Below are 15,936 nucleotides of genomic sequence, written 5' to 3'. Positions count from 1 at the left end.
TTCCTATGATATTCCCAATTTAAATTTACTTCAAATTCAAATGCTCACTCAGATATCGATATAGGAGGGTAGTTAGCAGGTTAGATAGTAGATACCTACGAGTATATCTATAGGTTATCACTCCCCCCAATGGAAGGCCCAATTTTTCCCTATTAACCTGTGTAAAGTCACCAGATGTAGAGTTCCATATTAGAGTTCCAGAACCCAGTCACCCTATTTTCTCAGTGAACTAGGTAGGTACTACTTTATTACTGAGGTTTTCCGTCCGTTCAAAAAAAAAAAATAAAAAAAAAATATTGTTGGTCTTACCTCTGAACAAAACCTTGTTGAAGTTAGTGGTGACAATCCTCAGTTCATCATTCGATCTCTCCCCCAGTTGTATCATAAGGGATATGCCCACAATACCCTGGGGCTTATGTTGCGCCTCCGACATATTGTGGTAAAGTTCTGCGTTGTATCCGTACAGCTGAATCTGAAACCAGAGGCAATCGAAACGGGGATTTTAATATAGGAATAGCTTTTATAGGAATTTAAGCTGATAAGAACAGATCATCCGAGACCAGATGGGATAAAGACCTGAAAAAAACAGTAGGAACAAACTGGATTCGAGTAGCACAAGAAGGAGGAGTGCACAAAATTCCAATTTGTCCCATATTTTGTTCAATTTGACCTCATTTATACCCATTCCTTCTTTTGGAGGCGCCTTTTTTTCGAAGAAGTCATCCAGAAAAAAAAGAGCAAGCTTTTTCATCAATCGAAGAGAGAAGGAAGACAGGATAGGAGAAAGCCAGCCGTTCCGAGAACGAACACCATCCCATCAGGATAAAATCTGCCCCGGGCGGGAATATCAATATTCTTAGAATCCTCTCTCCCTATCATCATCATCATCATCATCATCATCATCATCATCATCATCATCATCATCCTTTTTTAATGGACTTCTCGACACAGAGAGGGAGTTTGAGAGAGAGAGAGAGAGAGAGAGAGAGAGAGAAGGGAATGGAGGGAGTTTGAGAGAGAGAGGGGGGGAGAGGGAAAGGCGATAGAGATGGGAAGAGTATCGGATGACCTTCTGTGAGTGACTTTACGCTCTCTCCCTATCATCATCATCATCATCATCATCATCATCATCATCATCATCATCATCATCCTTTTTTAATGGACTTCTCGACACAGAAGGGAATGGAGGGAGTTTGAGAGAGAGAGGGGGGGAGAGGGAAAGGAGATAGAGATGGGAAGAGTATCGGATGACCTTCTGTGAGTGACTTTACTAAAGTTTTCCCAAAGATAGATGAGGGAGAGAGAACAACAGAGGGGGAAAGAAAGAGTAAGAGTGAGAGGACATTATCAATAGCCATATTGCACGGAAAGGCGGGAGAGGGAAAGTGGACGCAATGTCGAAAAATCTTTTACCCCCTCCCCTTCCGTTTTCCTTCCCCTCATTTCTCCTCTTTCTTCATCCCTTCACCTCTATTTTCACAGTCAGAAAAATTCTCCCGATTTTCCTTTTAGTTTTTTTTTCCTTTCCTTCCCCTCCTCTCTCGATCCTTCCTCTCTGTTTTTCCCTCAGCCCGAAGGAAGTTATCCATTACCCTCATACTGCCTGAAAACAAAATACAATATACATTTCCATCAGGACTCTTAACAGATAATGGGATAAGCGGGAAGTTTTCGTCTGGGATTTGAGAGGACATTATCAATAGCCATATTGCACGGAAAGGCGGGAGAGGGAAAGTGGACGCAATGTCGAAAAATCTTTTACCCCCCTCCCTTCCGTTTTCCTTCCCCTCATTTCTCCTCCTCTTCCTCCCTTCACCTCTATTTTCACAGTCAGAAAAATTCTCCCGATTTTCCTTTTAGTTTTTTTTTTTCCTTTCCTTCCCCTCCTCTCTCGACCCTTCCTCTATGATTTTCCTTCACCCCGAAGGAAGTTATCCATTACCCTCATACTGCCTGAAAACAAAATACAATATACATTTCTATCAGGACTCTTAACAGATAATGGGATAAGCGGGCAGTTTTCGTCTGGGATTCGGGAATGGAAAAATGTGTATAAAAAGAGTCAAGTTTTTTTTTTCTTCTTCTTCTTCTTCTTCTTCTTCTTCTTCTTCTTCTTCTTCTTCTTCTTTATTTAGTTTTAAAATGAAGAATTGAAGGGACAGTAACTGATACAATTCACAAGGTCTGGTTGTATTTTTTGTTTTATTCAATTAGACGTTTCGCCTGTGAAGGCATCTTATCTTCTTCATTCAGGTTTTAGAACACGGTTGATCCATTGACGGTAACATTGACGAAGCTAGGTGAGGTTAATGAGGCTCGCTATGTAGAAGATCTCTACTTCGATTCCCGCGGATTGGGAACACTTGAATTTAGGGGATTTTTCATCGACCTCATAGTCATAGCATAGAGGGATCGAACTCAGGACAGTCGTAGTCAGAACCCACTACTGGTACCATTCAATGCCCTTCATTCAGGTTTTAGAACACGGTTGATCCATTGACGGTAACATTGACGAAGCTAGGTGAGGTTAATGAGGCTCGCTATGTAGAAGATCTCTACTTCGATTCCCGCGGATTGGGAACACTTGAATTTAGGGGATTTTTCATCGACCTCATAGTCATAGCATAGAGGGATCGAACTCAGGACAGTCGTAGTCAGAACCCACTACTGGTACCATTCAATGCCTTGAAAAGACCTTTTTATGTCTAGTTATCCCAGCACTATGCAAAAATATACCTGAGAATTTTCCTCCTGGGTTATATCCATATTTTGAGGAAATTATTGGGCAAGTTATCCCAGCACTATGCAAAAATATACCTGAGAATTTTCCTCCTGGGTTATATCCATATTTTGAGGAAATTATTGGGCAAAAAAAAGCTGTGTGCTTGACAGGAGAAATCTCGAATGAAAAGGAAAACAAATGGAAGAAAATGCGTCAAAAAAGTTTGATTGATCAAATTTTAAGGAAAACGTCCCTCGAGCTTTGGGAGAGTAATAACAAATCCATGTATTTTTAAAGACACGTTATTACCTGGGATGTGTTCCATATATTTCTACGTAGGTAGTAGGTAGGTAAGTATACCTAACTGTGATTCGAACAATACGTTTGGGAGAGTAATAACAAATCCATGTATTTTTAAAGACACGTTATTACCTGGGATGTGTTCCATATATTTCTACGTAGGTAGTAGGTATGTAAGTACGTATACCTAACTGTATGGGAGAGTAATAACAAATCCATGTATTTTTAAAGACACGTTATTACCTGGGATGTGTTCCATATATTTCTACGTAGGTAGTAGGTAGATAAGTACGTATACCTAACTGTAATTCGAACAATACGTAAAGGAAATTCACTTTTCCCCTTGAAGGTGTTTCCAAATTTCAAAGTGCACTCTGCTTCCAGAGAACAAATTTTTACCTAGGTACTTGATATAATTTCATGAACTAAGTATAGGTACAGAACACCACAAACTTCCTGCTATTTCGCTGGTACAGTAGTTAAAGCTTATATAGTACAGTGATGCTGTTGCAGTAACATGTAGGTAGGTACGGTGTGCACTCTGCTTCCAGAGAACAAATTTTTACCTAGGTACTTGATATAATTTCATGAACTAAGTATAGGTACAGAACACCACAAACTTTCTGCTATTTCGCTGGTACAGTAGTTAAAGTTTAGTACAGTGATGCTGGTACAGTAACATGTAGGTACGGTAATTAAAAAAGTCCATTTGAACTAAATAAATAAAAACCTATTGTTAATATTGATTTCAATCCTTTTAAATTTATTATTATTATTAATCCTATCTGGATTTTTGTAATCATAATTTATAACTATTTGTAACTTGATATGCTCTTAATTTGATTAATTCCACATTTATTGTCGATCGTATTTAGGTACGAAAGTCCCCCGCCCCCCTCCTATCAAACCAAACAAGGAAAGGTAAAAGATTTATTTACCTACCAAAATTTAATTTATAACTATTTGTAACTTGATATGCTCTTAATTTGATTAATTCCACATTTATTGTCGATCGTATTTAGGTACGAAAGTCCCCCACCCCCCTCCTATCAAACCAAACAAGGAAAGGTAAAAGATTTATTTACCTACCAAAATTACTCAAAATACCCAGGTAAATGTAGGTTAGTTTCCACGATGTTCACTCTATATCTGATGTGGGGTATGTATCCCTATATGGTACTCCACCCCTACATCATGGAGTATGTGCTATGTAGGTAATCATTCATTCTTTGTTGGGAGGGAAAAAATATAACAACAATCAGATCCTTATTCTTATATTATGAGACATTGATTTTGTAATAATAATAAATCATACATTTTGCTGATAGGTTTTTGCTGAAATGGGGTAGAAGGGAGGTGTAATCATTCATTCTTTGTTGGGAGGGAAAAAATATAACAACAATCAGATCCTTATTCTTATATTATGAGACATTGATTTTGTAATAAATCATACATTGTGCTGATGGGTTTTTGCTGAAATATGGGGTAGAAGGGAGGCGATGTCACAACAACGCGCCCTAAAGCTTAATCTGGTGTGTAAACAATTTCAGAATTTTTTTAATAACATTATTTTGTGTGAAAATTAATATAAACTTGGAGCGGAGGCTTTTTTTTGTGAGGGGTGTGAGTAAATTTATCATAGCATTTTCATATTTTCGTATTGAAAATCTGTAGAATAGTTTATTTTATTGCAAATTATTCGTAGATCCATGAAACTCAAGGGCAAAAAATTACCTAATATGGGACGTAATTCCTGGGAAAAGCTCGCACCTGTTAGGCGTAGGCGAAGTAGGTATAACCAGGGGTAAAAGGGTATTACCTACCTATCTACCTACAGGTATGTATAGGGTAGAGGCACCTATACTAGGCTAAGCCTCTTGCATTGTCTGCACGTTTATTAACCAGCACGAAATTCACAAAAATACGCGGAAAACAAGCTCTCGGAAAATGCGAAAAATTTTACTAAGAAGATTATGAACTACCTGATTCCCAAACCTCGCGTATTATTTTCAAAAACGTTGAAAATTTACAAGAGCATCCCTACACAATCCCTACTCCACCAACCCCTTTATTTCTGTTTACACACCTGTACTCTGCCTCTGTCTATATCTCCCTTCCTCTTCCTTTAATATCTCCCTCTCTTTCTCCCCTCCCTCCGTCATTTTCTTCCTCTCACTCTCTCTCCCTCTCCCCTCCCTCCGTCCCTCTCCCTCCCTCTTTCTCCCTGTATCAATCTCTCTCTCCCTTAATCTCAGTCTTTCTTTCCTATCCCCCCTCTCTTCCACTCTTTCTTTCTGTCCGACTCCTTCCTCTCAGTTACTTTTTCCCTTTCTCCCACTCTCTTTCTCCCCTCCCTCCATCATTCTCTTCCTCTCACTCTCCCTTTCTCTCCTTTTACTCTCTCGATCCTTTTCTTTAACTCTCTCTGTCTCTCCCTCCCGGTTACTCTGTCCCATTCTCTCTCTCCCGCGCTATTTCTTTTTCTTTCCTTCTCTTTCTCTTTTTATCTCTCTCCCTCGTTCTCCTTAGTGCAGGGTATTGTTTGGGTGCCCTCTCCCTCCCCCTCCTTTTCTTCCTTTCCCCTCCTTCCCACCCCATGCCCAGGATAGGCGCGGATTCTTACCCCTTTAGGAATGAACACAATGAGCCCAATCTCCCCCCTTGCACTCCCTCCCCCATCCCGGTAAACCCAATTCGCCCTCCTTACCTGTCCCGTCCCGGTAAACCCAACCCCCCTATCCGGGGTCCCGGTAAACCTTCTCCAGGCGGGGCTGAGTGTCCCGTTTGGGGGTAAATGAACATTATTTCGAGCCTCGCCTAGTTTGAATGAAAATTTCACCAAAGTTCAAGTGGACTGAACGTAATCTCTCTTGTTTTTAGCTTGTAAAATTTTCATACTTTGTTTGAGCTTTGGGGTAGGGTAGGAATTAGAGGAATTATTAGCCAGCCTATTTAGATTGGAAGGTAAAGGTGAGGAAGGTATACATATCTAAAAAGAGATCTCATCGTTCCGAAATCGGAGACAAGGAGGACAGAAAATGAGAAAGCCAGTCGTTCCGAGAACGAACTTTATTTGCTTAGGATAAAATTAGCCCCGGGCGGGAATCGAACCCGCAACCTAGCGCTTAAAAGGAAGAAGCTCCACCCTCCAAGCTAACTACTTAGGTTGGCTCCATAGGTCAGAGTCAATGACGCATCGCTCTAAAACAGTTCACAGAATTTTTAGTGATTTTAGGGTGGATTTTTTCCCCTTCTTTTCAGTGCAAAATATCGAAAAGGGGAACTAAAAATAAACTTACCTCTCCGGGGAACGAATAGCCATGTATCTGATGTTCGGAGCCCTTATCATTGACCTGGCCATATCGGAAATAGAACTCCTCAAACTGATACCGGTAAGCCAGTGGTCCTCCACTGATATTGACATGGTGCTTGGTATCCTTGTCCACTCGGAATACGAGTGACTGTCCGGTGTTCTGTAGTACGCCACTGACCTGGGATAAAAAAAGAAAGATAGGTAGATAATAATAAAATTGTCATAAAAATTGATAATTGCCGAAAAACCATGAAACTATGTTTCGTGTTAATATATGTAGGCCAGGTGGCGCTTCGAACTCTTGACGTTCGCGCGCCTCCCGCCACGCTTGATAAAGTAAAAATAAAGGAAGGACGGACTAAAAACTAACCGAAAATGCTAAAAACTATATCATATAGCACGTTGAATTCGCCAGCTCCCAATGGATCACTAAAGCTAGGCAACATTGAGATAGAGATAGCAACTCTTTCTGGACATCACGTGCCATTTCTTGAAATCTTACTTTGTTTTTGTCTTGGTTAATTTTTTCAAATCTTATTTTGTTTTTGTCTCTCTTAAGTGTTAAGTTCTTCAACTCTTCCTTTGTTTTTGTCTTTGTAAATTTCTTGCAATCTTACTTTGTTTTTATCTAATCTTAGTTAATGTCTTTGCGATTTCACTTTGTTTTTGTCTTTGTAAATTTCTTGCAATCTTACTTTGTTTTTGTCGATTTCCAGCTCGGTGAGATGAGGGTCAAACAGAAGATGTTCAGGGTCTACATTGATCGGTGACTGACGGCGACCTTTGTTACAAAGGCTCCACTCTGGATTGATACGGCCCCAGTATTGTGGTCCTGTGGACATAGAGAACATTTTCCAACTGTCAGACAACTATTTTTGTGACGAACCCTAAACGCATGCAGGTAAGGCTCTGAGCCCTATTTCAATAAATCATCTTCGTTTAATGTACTTTGGGGACACATCTCAGTCATTTCTCTATAAATAGTATTTTCCTGCCAGCTTAGTTAGCTTGGTTGGTAACGCGTGTGCCTTCTAAGCGCTAGGCTGCGAGTTCGATTCCCGCACGGGGCGGGTTTTATCCGGTAGGAATAAGGTTCGTTCTCGGACCGGCTGGCTTTCTCCTATCCTGTCTTCCTTCTCTCTCAGAGAACATTTTCCAACTGTCAGACAACTATTTTTGTGACGAACCCTAAACGCATGCAGGTAAGGCTCTGAGCCCTATTTCAATAAATAATCATCTTCGTTTAATGTACTTTGGGACACATCTCAGTCATTTCTCTATAAATAGTATTTTCCTGCCAGCTTAGTTAGCTTGGTTGGTAGCGCGTGTGCCTTCTAAGCGCTAGGCCGCGGGTTCGATTCCCGCACGCGGCGGGTTTTACCCGGTAGGAATAAGGTTCGTTCTCGGACCGGCTGGCTTTCTCCTATCCTGTCTTCCTTCTCTCTTCGATTTCGGGAAGATAAGACCCTAGCAATAACAGTTTCCTCTATCAAACCTCTTAAAAAAATCATATATAAGCTCTTCATTCTAAATTTTCCAAAAGAAATCGTGGTCCCTATTCTTATAGAAACAGTGGTGACGGTGTTCAATCAACTACCAAAATGTCTCTTTTTACGTTATCTCAAAAATAAATATGTAGGTAAAGGTAGATAGACACATATTATGAGCTTCCGAATTAACCGCATAAATTATGTGAATAAATACATATAGGTGTTTCTACGACCGATAAAAAATGTCTCTAACACACACCTATGTACCTACCAGAATAACCAGATTTTGCAGGAAGTAAATATGTACAAAGCTACAAAATGCATTAGACCTTCCATTGATTCACCCGACGCAAAAAAAGGTAATTTCCCCGCTCCGAACTTAGTCCTAAAGTTGATATTGCCACAGAGACAGGGTAGGAGACTATGAGGAAAGATGAGAAAAGTTGGAAAATTTACATTGATAAAAAAAAGGAGAATGGTGTGGTTTCCTGTCAGTTCATGGAAAAAAATCTCCGATAACAGAAACATTGTGCTTCACAAACCTCCGAGAGAAAGAGGAGAGACCTATTCTTGTACAGCACAGTGCTTTTTCTGTGGGGAAAAGAGGTTTGATGTCGGATTTCGCGATTATGGTCGCGGATTTGGCGATTTTGTTCGCGGATTTGGCAATTATGTTCGCGGATTCGCGTCCCGAATCGACATTATTGTTTGGTAGGATACATACATATTACATACCTCTACACCAAGTACGAACCAAAACCTCTACATACAGTATACTTTCAGTTGGCCCGGACAACAAGGCAGACGCGCTTAGCTAACCTCGTAGCTACATAACTGGGCTGTTTTTATATTCTTTATCTTTATGTCACTCCTGGAATTCAAATCGTAGCCTTCTGGTTATGGATCCAATTCCTTGGTCAAGTATAGGCACCACCTGGGACAGTTCCAGGTGGTGCCTATACTTGACCAAGGAATTGGATCCATAACCAGAAGGCTACGATTTGAATTCCAGGAGTGACATAAAGAATATAAAAACAGCCCAGTTAGTTACGAGGTTAGCTAAGCGCGTCTGCCTTGTTGCTGGATTTTATCCTGATGGGATAATGTTCGTTCTCGGAACGGCTGGCTTTTTCCTATCCTGTCTTCCTTCTCTCTTCGATTTCGGGACGATAAGACCATAGCAGTTACAGTTCCCTCTGTCAAACCTCTTAAAAAAAAAAAATCCCTACATCAAACCTCTTTTCCCCACAGAAAAAGCACTGTGCTGTACAAGAGTAGGTCTCTCCTCTTTCTCTCGGAGGTTTGTGAAGCACAATGTTTCTGTTATCGGAGATTTTTTTCCATGAACTGACAGGAAACCACACCATTCTCCTTTTTTTTTATCAATGTAAATTTTCCAACTTTTCTCATCTTTCCTCATAGTCTCCTACCCTGTCTCTGTGGCAATATCAACTTTAGGACTAAGTTCGGAGCAGGGAAATTACCTTTTTTTGCGTCGGGTGAATCAATGGAAGGTCTAATGTATTTTGTAGCTTTGTACATATTTACTTCCTGCAAAATTTGGTTATTCTGGTAGGTACATAGGTGTGTGTTAGAGACATTTTTTATCGGTCGTAGAAACACCCATATGTATTTATTCACATAATTTATGCGGTTAATTCGGAAGCTCGTAATATGTGTCTATCTACCTTTACCTACATATTTTATTTAGATTTATTATAGTGTGACCTACATATTTATTTTTGAGATAACGTAAAAAGAGACATTTTGGTAGTTGATTAAATGTAAATTTTCCAACTTTTCTCATCTTTCCTCATAGTCTCCTACCCTGTCTCTGTGGCAATATCAACTTTAGGAATAAGTTCGGAGGAGGGAAATTACCCTTTTTTGCGTCGGGTGAATCAATGGAAGGTCTAATGTATTTTGTAGCTTTGTACATATTTACTTCTGCAAAATCTGGTTATTCTGGTAGGTACATAGGTGTGTGTTAGAGACATTTTTATCGGTCGTAGAAATACCCATAGGTATTTATTCACATAATTTATGCGGTTAATTCGGAAGCTCATAAGATGTGTCTATCTACCTTTACCTACATATTTATTTTTGAGATAACGTAAAAAGAGACATTTTCGTAGTTGATTAAACACCGTCACCACTGTTTCTATAAGAATAGAGACCACGATTTCTTTTTTATTATTATTATTAATTCTATCTGGATTTTTGTAATCATATTTTATATCCATTAGTAACTCGTTAAAATGCTCTTAATTTGATTAATTCCATATTTATTGTCGATTGTAGGTTAGGTACGAACTCAAAAAAGATTTATTTACCTACCAAAATTACTCAAAACACCCAGGTAAATGTAGGTTGTAGGTTAGTTTCCACGATATTCACCCGATATCTGATGTGGGGTATGTACCCCTATATGGTACTCCACCCCTACATGGAGTATGTGCTATGTAGGTAATCATTCATTCTTTGTTGGGTGGAAAAAATATAACAATCAGATCCTTATTCTTATATTATGAGACATTGATTTTGTAATAAATCATACATTTTGCTGATAGCTTTTTGCTGAAATGGGGTAGAAGGGAGGTGATGTCACAACAACGCGCCCTGAAGCTTAATCTGGTGTGTAAACAATTTCAGAATTTTTAATAACATTATTTTGTGTTAAAATTAATATAAACTTTGAGCGGCGCGAAGGCGGATTTTTTTTTTTTTTTTTTTTTTTTTTTTTTTTTTAAAATTAAATAAAACCTTTGGGGGGCGGGAAGGGGTTTTTTTTTTTTTTTTTTTTTTTTTTGTATTGTGTGTTGTGAATTTATCGCAGGCAGCATTGAATTTATCGCAATTTTTTCGTGTTGAAAATCCGTTTTTTAGAAGAATTTGTTGCATTGACCCGCTACAAAAAAAATTTATCCGTACATAAAACACACAAAAACAGAAAATTGGACCTAATTCTTGGGAAAAGCTCGCACCTGTTAGGCGTAGGTGAAGTAGGCCTATATAGATATTACCTACCTCTCTACCTATAGTTATGTATAGAGTAGAGATACCTAGTAGGCTAAGCCTCTTGCATTGTCTGCACGTTTATTAACCAGCACGAAGTTCACAAAAATACGCGGAAAACAAGCTCTCGGAAAATGCGAAAATTTTCACTAAGAAGATTATGAACTACCTGATTCCCAAACCTCGCGTATTATTTTCAAAAATGTTGAAAATTTACAAGAGCATCCCTACACATTCCCTACTCTACCAACCCCTTTATTCCTGTTTACACACCTGTACTCTGCCTCTGTCTATATCTCCCTTTCCCCTTCCTTTAATATCTCCCTCTCTTTCCCTTTCTCTCTTTCTCCCCTCCCTCCATCATTTTCTTCCTCTCACTCTCTCTCTCCCTCTCCCTCCCTCTTTCTCCCTGTATCAATCTCTCTCTCCCTTAATCTCAGTCTTTCTTTCCTATCCCCCCTCTCTTCCACTCTTTCTTTCTGTCCGACTCCTTCCTCTCAGTTACTCCTTCCCTTTCTCCCACTCTCTTTCTCCCCTCCCTCCATCATTTTCTTCCTCTCACTCTCTCTCTCCCTCTCCCTCCCTCTTTCTCCCTGTATCAATATCGCTCTCCCTTAATCTCAGTCTTTCTTTCCTATCCCCCCTCTCTTCCACTCTTTCTTTCTGTCCGACTCCTTCCTCTCAGTTACTTTTTCCCTTTCTCCCACTCTCTTTCTCCCCTCCCTCCATCATTCTCTTCCTCTCACTCTCCCTTTCTCTCCTTTTACCCTCTTGATCCTTTTCTTTAACTCTCTCTGTCTCTCCCTCCCGGTTATTCTGTCCCATTCTCTCTCTCCCGTGCTATTTCTTTTTCTTTCCTTCTCTTTCTCTTTTTATCTCTCTCCCTCGTTCTCCTTAGTACAGGGTATTGTTTGGGTGCCCTCTCCCTCCCCCTCCTTTTCTTCCTTATCTGTGGGTTAAAATGTGAATATCTATTCAATTTCACGGTGTCTATCTCTTTTTGAGAAAGTCGGAACTCACAAAAGTCACTATCAGGAGCCAAGATAGAAGAAGGGAGAGAAAAAGATTGACAAGGGAACGAGAGAGAGATAAAGGTCAGGGGAGGGGAGAGATAAGGAGGAGAATGGGGGAGAGAAAAATGTCTTGTTCAATTTGTTTAAAATGTTGTTTTTTTCAATTGATTTTGTCTGGTTTACATCAGGCTTACAGTCTGGAAATTGGAAATCTTTTTCTAAATATAAATATTCTTGGTAAAAAAAAAGTCCAAAGTCAATAGTTCAAAAGTCCACCCTGTGAATAACTGCATTTATCCAGCTACCTAAAGATTCATTGAGAAAGAAAGTTACGCACAAAGTCCGAAAGTGAACTTTCCAAAAAAATATTCCCAAGTTAATTTTACCTCTCAGATTAACCGAGGTAAATAAACTCAAGTGAGATCTGAATGTAATGGATTGAGTGTGCAAAAGTTTACCTCCAGAGTTTCCATGGGTCAGTTGTGCAAATAAAACTTTGTTTTTCAAACTGAGAGATAATTGGCCTGTTTTAATAAAATGGTGCTTTTTTGTTTTTCTATAATCCTTTTTAATAGTATTTTAGCAATGGAACAGGAAATATTAATGCTAAATCGCAAGAAGGTAAAAAGTTAAATGTTTTGCTATAAAAGTAAAAATAATTATCTTCGAAGTAGTCTCTTTGAATATGCTGTTCCATTCAAAAGTAGTCAATAGTCAGGATTTTCAACTCTAAATATCCTTTATTAACTAAGCACTTTTCTTATTGATCTATCATCTTCTGGTTGAATAAAAAACTAAAAAAGGGCTATAAAAGTAAAAATAATTATCTTCGAAGTAGTCTCTTTGAATATGCTGTTCCATTCAAAAGTAGTCAATAGTCAGGATTTTCAACTTTAAATATGCTTTATTACCTAAGCACTTTTCTTATTGATCTATCATCTTCTGGTTGAAAAAACTAAAAAAGGCTTTTAGCAACATTTCTTTTTGCTTACAACAGACTCTATTTGGAGAGAAAAGTTACTTTCCATCCCCTCCCTTCTCATCTCTCATTCACACAATAGCACTGAGGTTCCATGGGGATTAATCCGTCAATTAGTTTTATACGTTTATAATAAATAGGAGGCAGAGAAAAAGTGATGCATCTGTTCAAATCTTTTTGACGCTTTCTGACTTTAACAAGATTTTTATACTTGGGAAAAAAAGAGGAGTAAAGGTAGAGACACACTACCATCATGTCACGTCACGTGAAGTCATGGGGAGTCATAAAGATGTAGTTCAAAGTTTTCCCATAATATTGTAGAAAGTGATGCATCTGTTCAAATCTTTTTGACGCTTTCTGACTTTAACAAGATTTTTATACTTGGGAAAAAAAGAGGAGTAAAGGTAGAAACACACTACCATCATGTCACGTCACGTGAGTCATGGGGAGTCATAAAGATGTAGTTCAAAGTTTTCCCATAATATTGTAGGATTGTAGCTAATGTCGTTCAGGACAGCGACACTACTTTCACGTGACATGACGTGACGTAAGTGTGTTTCTACCTTAAGAATCATACTTTCAGTATGGCAACCGGTTAAGTCACCTTGGCGGATACATTCCACGCTCAAAGTTGCTTAATTTCTGTGATTCGTCTCAGAGAATGGTTTCTCTAAGTCAAGGGTTGTTTATTGATTTAACAACCTTATCCCTCATTTTCAATCTTCAATTTACAAGATGTATTTATGTATTTACTAGCTGAATTCCGTCGCTTCGCTCCGGAATCCCGCTAGTTCATCCCGAGGCATGGCCAAACTTGTGGATTTCAACTCGAGATCTTCTTCTTCTTCTTCTTCTTCTTCTTCTTCTTCTTCTTCTTCTTCTTCTTCTTCTTCTTCTTCTTCTTCTTCTTCTCCTCCTCCTCCTCCTCTTCTTCCTTTTTTTCTGCTTCTCCACCACCCACTTTTCTCCATTCATATACCTTGTCCAGGAAAATTTCGAAACAATATTTACCCAATTTTTTTCTGAAGCACACATCACCTTTCTATGTTTACTTACAATTTGTGAATTTGTTTTCCTTCTCCGTCTCCTCCTCCTCCTCCGCCTTCTTCTTCTTTTCTTACTTATCCTCGTTGTCTTCTTTCTCTCATTTTTCTGAATTTCCTTTCGTTCATCCTCTCTCTCTCTCTCTCTCTCTCTCTCTCTCTCCCTCTCTCTCTCTCTCTCTCTCTTTCTCTTTCTCTCTCTTCTCTCTTCTCCTCTTTCTGCATTTCCTTCTTCTTATCCTCTTTTTCGTCTGTCTCCCTTTTACCCTTCTTTCTCAATCTTCTTATTCCTCCTTTACATTCAATACTATGTATTTGGTTTTCCATATTGTTATTTTTTTTTCGACTCGGAGCTTACCTATCGAAAACCCGTCCCCACATTTCTGTTCTTAAGAACAAGTATAAGAGAGTCTTGAACTTGTTTTTCATTGTCCTCTGGTGCTTTGACTTATCCATCATATTTATTATTATGCACATCCTCCACAAAATGTGAAAATATGAAGAGATATTGGGGTTTTTTAAGACTTGTTTTTTTTTTTTAGCAAAATGCCTGTCTCGAACCCAAGAGAATTCGTGACTTTGATTGTAAATGATATTGGAAGGGAATAAACAATGAAAAAACAAACTAATTGCTAGTAGATATTCAAAAGTAGTAGTGCAACTTTTAATAAGACTTAAAAAATAGGGACCAAGTACTTCAGCAAAGATAAGAATCAAAATCATACCAACGAACAGACGAGGTTGTTGTGCTGTCCCTCTCACACCAGCATCTCCTACAATTCCAATGGCAAACCCGGCAGCTAAACCACTGAACCCTACTGCTAATCCAGCACCAAGATGTATAAAACCCCTGTGAACAAAGAAAAGAAAACCAAGTCAGTTAACCACATTTATCCTTTCATTTACGCACTAGTTCTTTGTAAGCTTTAAATGTTATCCCACACAATTCCAACACGAACATACTTATGCAATGGAAGGTCAGTTTGTATCAAGTTCAGTTAAACCTTTTGCCAGCTAGTAGTTGAACCTCTTTCATCTTTACAATATGCACCAAGTTTGAATTAAATTGTTCTTTTACAAAGCTCAAAATGTACCCTTGTATTCTACCCACCACGTGACAACAAATCTACATAATTATATTCAACTTACTTGTATGCTGGGTATTTCACAGGTTCCTGTACTGCTCCTGATATCAGTACAGCTACTACTAGACCGTAGATAGCAATAATACCAGCCATGACAACTGGAATGATGGATTTCATGATGAGCTCTGGCCTCATGACTGACATGGCAGCAATACCTGTGCCTGCCTTGGCCGTGCCATAGGCTGCACCCAATGCTGTAACATTCAAAATGAAAGTGATTAGAGGAAGGAGCAGAAATTATACCATTTTCCAAAAGAGAACTCATTGTATCTTAAAATTCTGGTCCCTCAATTTATTAAAGAGTTTTTTTGACTGACCACTCAATAGGTAATGTGAGTGGTTTTCTAGTTTTTTTTTTTTTTTTTTTTTTTTTTTTTTTTTTTTTGTTTGGGCTCAGTTACCGGGAACGACGTGAGACCGGTTAGAATAGAAGAGGTAATGAAGGACTATCATGAAAAATGAAAGTTAACACCTTTCTTTTACATTTTATTATCGATAACTAAGATTTATTTAATTGTAATGAATAGATTATTGAAAATAAACTGTACCTTTTTATTTTTGTATGTCTTGAATACCGTGTTGATTGGTACAACATGGATCATGGGATCACCTCTTCATCCCTTTAAGAAGGATTCTACCACCTATACCATAAGTACGTAAGTAATCATTACACCGTAGTGCATTGAAGGGACTAGTCATTGATTTAGTCGGATCAATACGCGAAGTTTCCCAATCGTGTAAGATGTAACAATGATCATGAATCCAGTACCCAAAAACTAAGGGGAGGTGCGGTCTAAAATGGGATTTTGGTTATTCTAACCAGAGTCTCTTCCGACCCGAAAGACCATAGGACGGAAAACAACTGAGAAAATGCAAAAACCCTACTACCTGTGAAATCGTCAATGGATGTCAAGAG

General features: G+C 38.7%; 2 protein-coding genes across 2 annotated transcripts in view; both read right to left on the bottom strand.

Annotated features, from left to right (window-relative positions):
* Positions 1-309: 309 nt before the first annotated feature.
* LOC103519486 (carbonic anhydrase-related protein 10-like) lies at positions 310-7,231 on the bottom strand (the record flags this gene model as incomplete). Its single annotated transcript, XM_008484574.2, has 3 exons — positions 7,031-7,231; positions 6,322-6,513; positions 310-472 (listed from the first exon to the last, which is right to left on the bottom strand). Coding segments are annotated over exons 1-3 (511 nt in total), but the record flags the coding sequence as incomplete, so codon positions are not given.
* Positions 7,232-8,685: 1,454 nt separating this feature from the next.
* The window catches only part of LOC103519485 (V-type proton ATPase 16 kDa proteolipid subunit-like), a 13,876-nt gene continuing 6,625 nt past the window's right edge, over positions 8,686-15,936 (bottom strand). The window contains exons 2-4 of the mRNA XM_026830969.1: positions 15,025-15,256; positions 14,550-14,725; positions 8,686-8,696 (exon numbers count right to left, since the gene is read on the bottom strand). Coding sequence (XP_026686770.1) covers positions 8,686-8,696; positions 14,550-14,725; positions 15,025-15,256 — 419 coding nt within the window. The remainder of the gene's footprint in view (positions 8,697-14,549; positions 14,726-15,024; positions 15,257-15,936) is intronic.

The sequence above is a fragment of the Diaphorina citri genome, unplaced genomic scaffold (genome assembly GCF_000475195.1).
Source record: "Diaphorina citri unplaced genomic scaffold, Diaci psyllid genome assembly version 1.1 scaffold2751, whole genome shotgun sequence".
Taxonomy (NCBI): domain Eukaryota; kingdom Metazoa; phylum Arthropoda; class Insecta; order Hemiptera; family Psyllidae; genus Diaphorina; species Diaphorina citri.
The sequence above is the reverse complement of the archived record's forward strand: the minus strand, read 5'-3'. Positions and strand labels throughout refer to the sequence as shown.